The following is an 11,394-nucleotide window of genomic DNA, read 5'->3' on the forward strand; positions in this document are numbered from 1 at the left end:
AGTTTCATTTGTTTTGCTTTTCAAGTGTCTTGAGTTGCAATGTTAAGTCATTTATTTGTGTTCTTTCTGATTTTTTGATATAGGTACTTAGAGCTATAAATGTCCCTTTAAGGACAGCTTTCAGCATGTCCCAGAGGTTTTGTTGTGTTGTATTTTCCTTTTCGTTTAGTTCCAGGAATACTTTTATTTCTTTCTTAATTTTTCCTTTGATCTATTCATCATTCAGGAGTGTGTTGTTTAATCTCCATGTGTTAATGTGGTTATTAGGGTTTCTTTCAGTGTTGATTTTAAGCTTTATTACATTGTGGTCTGATAGCATGTATGGAATTATTTCAATCTTTTTGTATTTGTTGAGGCTTGTTTTGTGACCCATTATATGGTTGATTTTGGAGAAAGTTCCATGGGGCACTGAATAGTAAGTATATTCTATGGTACTTGGGTGGAATATTTGGTAGATGTCTGTTAGGTCCATTTGATGTATGGTGTATTAGTCGCTTTTCTGTTGCTGTGATAGAAACAGTGACCAAAGCAACTTATAAAAGGAAGAGTTTATTTGAGCTTGTGTTTCTAAGGGAATTCCTCTAAGGGAGGCATGGTGGCTGGAGCAGGAGCACTAGCAGTAGAAGTTAAGCTCTCACATCATCAAGTAGGCGCAGGAAGGAAGAGTGCAACTGGGGATCTGGCAAGGCTTTAGAACTCTCTAAGCCCACTGCCTGTGATGTGCTTCATCCAGGGTAGCCACACTTTCTCAGACCTCCCAAAACAGCGCCACCATCTGGGGACAAAATGTCTAAATACTTGGAGCCTGTGGGGGACATTTTCATTGAAATCACCACATGTGGATGTGTTTAATTCAGATGTCTGTTTATTCTCTGTCCTATTGACCTGTCTAATGGAGACAATGGGGTAATGAAGTCCCATACTATTGATAAGTTGGGATTAATCTGGGTCTTAAAGTCCTGTAGTGCTGTTTTTATGAATTTGGGTGCACCAGTGTTTGGTGAATATATGTTCATAATTGTAATATGTTCTTGGTCAGTTGTTCCTTTGATCAGAATGAAGTGACTCTCTTTATCTCTTCTGATTAGTTTTAGTTTAAAGTCTATTTTGTCAGATATTAGAATTGCAATGCCTGCTTTTTTCTATTTAAAGTTATTAATGAAAGATGTGTATTGAATCCTGTCATTTTTATTTATGTTCACATTCTTAATATAGATGTGCATTTCCACAGTTACACCTTCATTGAATTTCTTTCTATAACCCCTTGTGTATAGTCATTCCTTTCTTCAGCTCTTTATATTGCTTCCAGAACTCTCTGAAGGGCTGGTTTTGTGGACATGAATTCTTTCAGCCTATTTTTGTCATGGAAGATTTTTCTTTCCCCTTCAACTATGATAGACATTTTGGCTTGGTAAAGTAATCTGGGTTGGCATCTGTGGTCATTTAGAACTGGGATTACTTTGGTCCAGGCTCTTCTGGCTTTCACAGTTTGCACTTATAAATCAGCTGTAATCCTGATGGGTTTTCCTTTATATGTGACTTGTTGTTTTTCTTTTGCACCTTTCAGTATTGTTTCTTTGTTCTGAACATTTAGTGTTTTTACTATGATGTGCCGTGGAGAGTTTCTTTTCTGGTCCTGTCTATTTGGTGTTCTATATGCTTCTTGTATTTGTATGGGTATGTCTTTCTTTAATTTTGGGGAATTTTCTTCTACAGTCCTGCTGAAGATCTGTTCCATACCATTGTCTTGAGATTCTTCTCCTTCTTGTATACCTGTGATTCATAAGTTTTGTTTTTTTTATGGTGTCACACAATTCTTGTGTATTCCATTCTTGTGTTTTCTTAAATGTTTCATAATCTTTGCTTGAGTGGCCTAATTCACCCACTTTATCTTCCAGTATTGATATTCTGTTTTCCATTTCATTCATCCTATTGGTGAGGCTTTCTCCTGTCGCTTCTAATTGGCTTACTGAGTGTTTCACTTCCTTTTTCATTTCAGCCTGAGTATTCTTCAATATTTCTAACTCTTTTCTGAATTCATTCAGAAGTTTATCCCTATCTTCCTTCAGATCTTTGATTTCTTTGTTTGTTTTTTAAATTCACCGAATTCTTTTATCATGTTTATAATTGTTCCTTTGAGTTCCATGTCCTGTGTTATCTCTAGGGAGTTCTCATTTTACTCCTCTGGAGGACTATTGGTACTTGGTGGGGATATATTATTTTGATTTTTCATTTTATTATTTTTTCTCTGTGACTTTGACATGTGAATTTCTTTCATAGCTTCTGATTCTTGTGTGAGACTCAGCCTTCCTTTGTTGAGTTTAGATCCGCTTCTTTTTGTAAACTTTATGTGCCTTTTTGGTTTACTTGTTGGGCATGAAAAGCTAGTTGTGCTAGGCTTCAGGTTGTCTCTTTTCATTTTATATTGGAGTGGCCTAATTGCTTTTGTCTTCAGGAGTTCCCACAGGGGCCCAAGTGAGATGAGGCTCAGATGCTCTCAGGCTTTCTTCTAAAGTCTGGATCTGTCCAGGAAAGATGCTGCCCTCAGGAATTTGGGGGCTGGGTTGGCCTGGGAGCAGGGCCCAGGAAAGACACTGGTCTCAGGAAGCTGGTGGCTGTGCCACCCAGGAATGCAAAGGAAGGTGGGGACAGGAAGAGACCCTTAAGGTTCCTGGAGACTACTGGGAGGAACTGGGTAGGTCTGGGTGCAAAGGATCAGGAAGCAATGGTGGCTCTGGATGGAGAGGTTAGCCCCAGTGTCTGGGGTGCCAAGACAAGAAATGGGCCAGTACCCAGGCTTGGAGGAGAGATGCTGTGGGGGAGCTGGAAGGGTGAAAGAGGCTGGGGGAGTCAAGGTGGGGTGGGCATGCTGGACTTACCCAGGAAAGGTGCTGTCACCAAGACATTGGAGGCTGTGCAGTCCAGGAAGCAAAGGGCATGCCTCCGTATTTTTACAGAAAAAGTTTTACTTGTGCTCATTATCAGTAGTATATGCAGGGTATTTACTAAAGTAGAGACAACAATAATAATAGATCCTACCTTTTGGTTGTTGTAGGAAATGAGTGAGTTAACATATATGAATCATTAGAAACAGGAGCTGGTAGGATACACCCAACAAATATTAGTGACTGTTCCTTTCATGTGTGTGAACAGATCCCCTCCGTGTTACTGTTATCCCTGTGTCACAGATGAGGAAAGTGGATGAATGACATGGAGGTGGAGTCACACAAACTGGTCAGTGGCAGTGCTGAGATTCAAACTCGAGTTCTTTGATAGCGCCTTGGTTCTTCTTTTCCTTTCTATTCTGTCTTTATGTCCCAGGTTACAACAGTATCCATCTGCTCTTCCTCTCCAACAGGGATAAAATGACTGGAAATGAAGTTGAACTGAAAAGTCGGGGGTAAAGACAGTTTCCTTCATTGACGGTGGAAGTTACCTTACTTTTTAAATTTTTTTATTGCATTTATTTGCGTGTGTATATGTATATGTGTATGTGTGTATATGTGTGCATATATGTGTGTATATATGTGCATATGTGTATGTATATGTGCATACGTGCATGTGTGTGTGTGTGTGTGTGTGTGTGTGTGTGTATATACTTGCCATGGGGCATATGTGGAGATCAGATGACAACTTGGAGGAGTCAGTTCTCTCCTTTTATCCTTTGGGGCCTGGGGGTCGAACTCAGGTCATCAAGCTTGGTGGCAAGTGACTTTACCTGCTGAGTTGACTCACCAGGTTTTACTCTGAGAAAAGTAAAAGGAAGGTACTTTTCTCAAGCTCTTTCCCCTATGAGCTCAGAGAAACATATTCTGGAGTGCTTCCATACAAAGAAGGTAACAGGACAAACAAACAGTTGCTGCTCACCTTTCTCAAGTGTGGGGATCCTTTGAAGAACAGATGAAAACATAGATCCTTTCCCCTGAAAAAAATGAGACACGAACTACACACAACCCACTCACAGTATTTTATTAAAATTTCAAGGGGTTTAATAGTTCCTTGAGTACCCTGGAGCTCAGACCAAAATATGTGAGTTTAACAAGTCTGGAAAGAAAGAAGAATGTGGATAACTTTATGCGATTGACTATAACATACAAATTCTGGAACCAAATTGCTCAGAACTGGCTCCTAGCTCCCCAACACCCCACCATCACCATCACCACTTTCTTAGCTGTGTGATTGGGCAAAAATTAATCTTCTATGGGACAATATTCTCATCTGTAAGCTCTGTTGAATGACCACAACAGCAGCCTTTGAAGAATATTTTGCACAGTTCCCATCACACTGTCCTGGAATCAAACTCTTTAGCCCTAGCCATGTAATGAAAACTCCTCCTTATGTTAACCCTGTGATCTGGGACAACTTCCTTGGGCTCTCTGAGGACTCATTCCATATGTGAATCAAAGACAAGAATGTCCCCTTGGTAGGAATGCTGTTTGCTTACCTAGCACCAGGTCTTAGTAATTGTCCTTGCAGGGTTAAGGATATTACATCACTGTCATTTTTGTTATGATCAACAAGTGCTTCCTGTTTCCGTCACAGGAGTTGAGGTTGGAGTGAAGACGATGGAGCAAATGATAAAGGACATGGTCATCCCAGATTTGAAAGGCTCTGAGTCTCTTGACTTTCTGAAGATTGACTACGTGAAGTACAACTTTTCAAAGTGAGTAGAGTGTGTTGTCCTACATTATAAGAAGCACAAAAGAAACCATGGAAGAATCAGTAGAAGCCCCAACCTTATTATCTTTTTCTGCTTCAGCATCTAAGTTCTTGCTTCTGTTCTCAAGGTTACCTCGAGGCCGAACATCACTACTACAGTTCCAACCACCAGATGTACATGTTTCATGCAGCTGAAAGAAGCAGCAAGGGTCTCTTATAAGCTCAGAGAATTTTCTCATTTTTTAGGTTTGTCTTACAGCAATGGGCAGGTCTTGGTCATACAGCCAGGGATGTTTAGGGAAGGGAAAATGGTTGTCCGGATGGCAACCAGCAGTCTCCTCCAGAGTCACCGATGAGATCCCAGAAAATGGTGCAAGGAGAGGATGTGTTGGCCAAACTTGAGATCAGTCTTAATGGCGGGAGGAGAGCCACGCTTTCAATAAGAGATTTTCTGTCATTGTGATTCACGATTTGCCTTGACTACTGTTTCAAGTCCCTGTTGCTCTAACCCTTTGGAGTAGTAATTTCCCTGCTGAAAATGATAAGCTTTTATAAAACCAATAGGTTTTTTTTGTAGGAAAAGAGAAACAGTAATACAGAACAAGGTTGTTGAGAATCCCCTCATCTGCAGAAGTGAGCTGTTCACCAGGCTTTGTTCTAGACACAGGGAATGTTATAGTGAATAACATGGGTACCCCTGGCCTTTACCATCCTGTGAGAGATTGGAATTATATATGCATATATATATACATATAATGTTCAAAAACTAATTATTTAACTACAGTGGGAATGTAATGGCAGAAAAGTACAAGGAGGCCTGTGTAACAACAAGGGCTGGTGAGATGAGAAGCAGGCACTCTCATGCACTACTGGCAGGAGTATAAATCAGTATCATTATAGGCCCATGCCATATAAACCTCAAGTACTAACCACTTGTGGTTACTGAGCATTTGAAATATGACTTGTATAAAAAAGAAAGCACATTTTTTTCCACTTAATTGTAATTCAGAAGGCTAACTTTTAGTTGGGCATCGGGGTGCATGTCTGTAATTCCAGTACCTGGAAGACTGAGGCAGGATAATTGTTACAAGATCAAAAACTACCAGGGTTACATAGTAAGACCCTGTCTCAGAAAAATAAACCAGAACTGGGAATGTATCTCAGTTGGTAAAGTGCTTGCCTAGCATGCACAAAGCCCTGGATTCTAGCTCATAAACTGGGTGTGGTGGCACACACCTGTAATCCCAGCACTAAGGAGGTGAGGCAGGAAGAACAGGTGTTTAGGGCCATCCTCCACAGCCAGTCCCACCCCAGCCTAGGATACACAAGACCCTGTCTCAAAAGCAAAAATGGAAACAAAACTTTGTAACTTTTAATTCAGTGACTGAAAAGATTTTAAGTATATTTAAAACAATTTGAGTGTTTTTAATTGTGCAACTGAAAATTTTATCACATCTAAATACATGTCAAGGGTTGCTGATGAAATCCAGTGTCTGAATTGTGGTATATCATGAGCATATAATAAATATACCAGGTTTTGAAGGCTTACTTTAGAAAAAACAGAAAGTAAAATATCTCAAGCCCAGTATAGTGGTACACACCTGTAAGCCCATTCCTTGGGAGATGGTAAATCAGTATATTAAGGAGAACATGTGTTCACATGTTTATCGCAGCACTACTCCTAATAGCCAAAATATTACACCATCCTAGGTGTCCTCGATTAATGGATAAAGAAAATGTGGTATGTGTATACAATAGAATATTATTCAGCCACAAACTGAAATTCTGCCATTTGCAACAATATGGATGAAGCTGAGGGGCATTATGTTAAATGAAAGAAGTCAGGCACAGAAAGACAAATACCACATGTTCTCACCTGTAGTGGAAGTATAAACAATATCATGGGAGAGACTAGAATAATGCTATCAGAGCCTAGGAATGAAAGGAGATAGGATGCTTAGTGGGTAGAGGAAGGTGGTTAGACAGAAGGAATGACTTCTTTTTTTAACTTTTAAAAAATTTTTATTATTTTTATTTTATATGTGTATGCGTGTGTTGCCTGCATGTAGGTAACTGCACCCGTGTCATGCAATTCCCGCGGAGGTCAGAAGAGTCTGTTGGATCCCCTGGGACTGGAGTTACAATTTTTAGCTGCCATGGGTGGGTACTGGGATTCAAACCCGGGTCTTCTGCAAAAACAACCAGTGTTCTTAACTGCTGAGCCATCTCTCTAGCCCCAAAGGAATGACTTCTAGTGCTCCACAGCACAGTGCAAAAAATACAGTTGATAGCAGTTAATTGAATAGCTCAAAATAGCTAGTAAAGAAGATTTTTAATTTCCCCATACATTTGTCAATTACCCTGACCTGCTCATTACACATTGTGTGCATGGACTGAAATGTGGCACTGAATGCCATGAATATGCACAACAGTGTGTGTCAACCAAACCATAGAATGGGCACCAACTATGTTTTTCTTTTTTAAAATATGCTTGCTAGAATTTTAAATTACTTATATTCCTCACATTATATTTCTATTGAGAAGTCCTATTTCAAAAGGTGATTTTCAAAGATCATATCTACATTCTTTGTGTATGTGTGTATGAGTTACTTTTGTTGTTGCCGTGATTAAATGCCGGACAGAAGCAACTTAAAGAAGAAAAGGTTTGGTCTGGCAAGATGATTCAGCAGGTCAGAATCCTTGCCACCAAACCTGACAATGAAGCTCAGTCCTGGAACCCACACGGTGGAAAGAGAGAACTGGCTCCTCAAAATCATCCTCCGACCTCCTGGTGTGCTCCATGGTACATGTGCACATGAACACAAATAAATAAGTAGAAACAAAATTTTAATACATTTTAATACATTTAATAAATAAAAGTCATGGTTTGAGTCTGTCAGTGCAGGGAAAGCACGGTGGTTACTTTGCATCCACAGTCAGGAAGCAGAGAAAGCTGACTGCTGCTCCTCCGTTCATTGCTCCTGTTGTTTGTTTGTTTGTTTGTTTGTTTGTTTGTTCATTTGTTTTGAGGAAGGGTCTCCCTGTAGCCCAAGCTGGACCCAAAATTCACCATGTAGACCAGGCTGGCCTCTATCTCACAGAAATCTGCCTGCCTCTACCTCCTGAGTACTGGGATCAAAGCATGTACCACCACGCCTGGCTTATTTCTTTTTTTCAGTTTGGGGCCACCCATATTTACAATGGGTCTTCCCACCTCAGTTAGCTAAGTCTAGAAATGTCCTTACAGACATGCACAGAGGTTTGTCTTCTGGGTGATTCTAGATCCTATAAAATTGCCAATCAGTATGAACCATACACACACACACACACACACACACACACACATTCTTTGACCAGGTAATTCTACATCTTACCATCTTCCCTACAGAAATGCCTGCCCACATGAAGCATGTATGAGGATGTTTTCTGTGGCACTGTCTATAAAACAGTCTGGGTGTAGTGGCACACACCTTTAGTCCCAACACTTGGGAGGCAGATCTCCATGAGATAGAGGCCAACCTCGTTTATACAGTGAGTTCCAGGCCAACTGGGGCTACAGGGAAACTGTCTCAAAAAAAAAAACCAACAAAGACAGAAGTACTACAAACACTCTAGATATCCACCAACAGAAGGATGTTCTTTTTAATATTTTATTTACTATTTTTATTTTATTTTATGTGTATGAGTGTATTGCCCGAATGTATGTAGGTGCACCTGTATCATGCACTGACCCTCGGAGGTCAGAAGAGGGTGTTGGATCCCCAGGAACTGGAGTTATGGACAGTTGTTAGCTGCCATGTGGATGCTAGGAACTGAACTCGGGCCCTCTGCAAGAACAGTCAGTGCTCTTAACCACTGACCCATCTTTCCAGCCCCAAGAAGGATATTCTTAACCGTCCATGGCTTGGACTACTTTGTGGCAGTTATAAAGAATGGGCTAAGCTGTGCATATCAAATAACCATACTACCCAGACATTTTAAATGAATCTCTGTCATTCACAGTGAGACTTGGGGTATATGGTGGAGAACAGGTAGAAAGGATGAATAGGAAAGAAAAGACTCATTTATCAGCTCCCACATGTATGTTGTAGATTCTCTCCAGTCTCAGTTCAGAGCAGACCTCTCTCCTGTGCAGCAATTAAACACAGGTGAACTCATTTCCTCTTCCCAGTCTCCCTGTGAGTAGCATTTCTTTTAAATGATTGGCTGAAAGAGGTTAAGGGCCTTGCTCAAGATTGTCCAAGTAGTACAAACCTTGACTCCAGGTCAAGTGCTCTTTGCCCAACACATGGAGTGACACAGTCCAGTGACTAAGAGGAGTCTGAAGTCGGGTTGCAGGGGATTCTGGGTCTGGTTCTACCACTTCTGTGTGACTTCAGATGCTTTTCTTATCTCCTCATCAAATACAGCAAGAACCTCGCAGGACTATTGGGAGGGTTGAAATGAGCTAGTGTATGTAAAGTGGCTACCAGGAGGCCTGGCAGGTAAGAATCACTCAATCCATGTTCACCATAACTTGTCATTGTGCATGTGATGTCTCACGACAGAGATTTAAAGTAGCCTACCCCCCTCACAGAGCCCTGGGGCCACCTGTTTGACAGCTCAGAGACTCCTAGAGGAAACCAACTCTGTGAAAATCAACTTCTTAGCTAAGGAAGCTGCCAGCCACAGAGGTTCACTCTGGAAACAGGAAGAAGACAGTATGTTTCGGGCTGTCCCAGTGACTGGAAGGGAGGACTACAAGTGACATGTCCCTCTTGCCTGGAAATGTATGTGACAGTCCCCTGAAAAAACAGCAGCTTCATCCAAAATGCTGATAGTATCCTCCTTTAAGAAACACTGAGCCAGGTGTGGTGACACATGCCTGTAATCCCAGCACTGGGGAGGTAGAGGCAGGCGGATCTCTGTGAGTTTGAGGTTAGCCTGGTCTACACAGTGAGTTCCAGGCCAGCTGGGGCTACAGGGAAACCCTGTCTCAAAAAAGACAAAAACAAAAATTAAAAAAACACTAAAACTGCTGAAAGGAAAAAACAATAAATGGAATAAATGGTAATTTTATACCCTATTTGTCTTTAAAGAAATTCAAGGGGCTGGGGAAATAGTTCAGTGGGTAAGGGTACCTGTTGCAAAAGCATGAGAATTTGAGTTCAAATCTCAAGTACCCACATAAAAAGCCTGGCAGGATTTTATGTCACTGTAACACCAGCCCTGAAGAGACAGGAAAATCACTGGGGCTCACTGGCCACCTATCTAGCTCCAGGTTCAGTCAGAGGCCCAATCTCAGGGTAATAAGACAGAGGGTGATAGAATATGACCTCCTCTGGCCTCTGTGCACACATGAGCATGTACACACACACATACACCATACACATACACACACACACACACACACGTAACCAAAGAAGGAAAGAAAGAAAGAAAGAAAGAAAGAAAGAAAGAAAGAAAGAAAGAAAGAAAGAAAGAAGATACTCAAGGAGTAGATTATGTGACTATTTCCAAATTCAGTTCTAAACTTGCTTACTTTCCCTCTCAACAAGATCTCAGGAGCATCATACTGAGCTGAGGGGACTCAGAGGGAGTGCCCAGAGACCCCACTAGAGAGCTGGGAGGGCCCTTCCTCTGCAGAAATTCACAACTACCAGGCAGGGAGTTCTCTTCCAGCCTTTCCAATTCTGCTTGACTTAGAGATGTGGAGAAACACTGGCCTCACTCTCCTGTCTCTTATTTTACAGCATAAAAATCAATGCCTTTTCATTGCCAAATGCCTCGTTGACCTTTGTGCCCGGGGTAGGAATCAGAGCCCTGAGCAACCACGGCACTGCCAACATCAGCACCAACTGGGATGTCAAGGCTCCATTTTTGTGAGTGTTCACTGATTGCCTGCTGCTGATCTGGGGGAAAATGGAGCCAATTCACTGCTGTTTTCAACGTAGGCTTCTTTCTGTCCATATTCATACATTCTCAAGAATGCTGTTTCCATGTGAGATTTATTTTATTTTATTTCACATGTATGAGTGCATTGCCTGCATGTGTGTAAGTGCACCCATGTCATGCAGTGCCCATAAAGGTCAGAAGAAGGTGTTGGATCCCCTGGAAGTGGAGTTACAGATGGTTGTTAGTGCCGTGTAGGTGCTAGGATTCAAACCTGGATCCTCTGCAAGAGCAGCTGTGCTCTTAACCATGAACCATCTCTCCAGCCCCTCCATATGAAATTTAAATCAGGAAATCCCTGATTGGAAAGGAGTAGGAGGAAAGGCATCTTTCCCCGTAGAAGCAGAGCAACTGCTAAAGCGCCACTCAAGATTTCCCAAGGGCTAGAGGTTGCCCCGCCCCCACCCCGTGGGAGAAATGGCTATGTGCTCCACAAGTTCAGCCCACCAGTAATCACTGAGTCCGCTATTCAGTGCATTTTCCCATCTGCAGGGGCAACTGATGGGAAAGGGAGCTTCCTGTCTCACACTGAGGTTGAAGTGTGGTAATTAGTCTGAGCCCTACTCTTCTCCAACCAAAAGGCCTGTGCATCCTCAAACACAAGGTTAAAGCTGGGCGTGATAGTTCACACCTGCAATTCCAACACTTGGAAGGTTAAGGCAAGAAGACTGCTGCTAGTCTGAGACCAGGGGAGAGGAGGAGGGGGAGGGGGAGGAGGAGGAGGAGGAGATGAGTGAGAATGTACTCCTGCTACCACAACTGATACAGAGCTATCAGTGAGCAGATGTAAGCGTGTTACTATGT

General features: G+C 41.8%; 1 protein-coding gene across 1 annotated transcript in view; it reads left to right on the forward strand.

Moving 5' to 3' along the window:
* Positions 1–11,394, forward strand: part of Bpifc (BPI fold containing family C) — a 70,394-nt gene that overhangs the window by 15,714 nt on the left and 43,286 nt on the right. Inside the window, exons 3-4 of the mRNA XM_008843169.2 lie at positions 4,543–4,663; positions 10,392–10,520. Of these exons, the coding sequence (XP_008841391.1) occupies positions 4,543–4,663; positions 10,392–10,520 (250 nt within the window). The remainder of the gene's footprint in view (positions 1–4,542; positions 4,664–10,391; positions 10,521–11,394) is intronic.

Source organism: Nannospalax galili, unplaced genomic scaffold (assembly GCF_000622305.1).
Source record: "Nannospalax galili isolate Female #2095 unplaced genomic scaffold, S.galili_v1.0 scaffold39, whole genome shotgun sequence".
NCBI lineage: Eukaryota > Metazoa > Chordata > Mammalia > Rodentia > Spalacidae > Nannospalax > Nannospalax galili.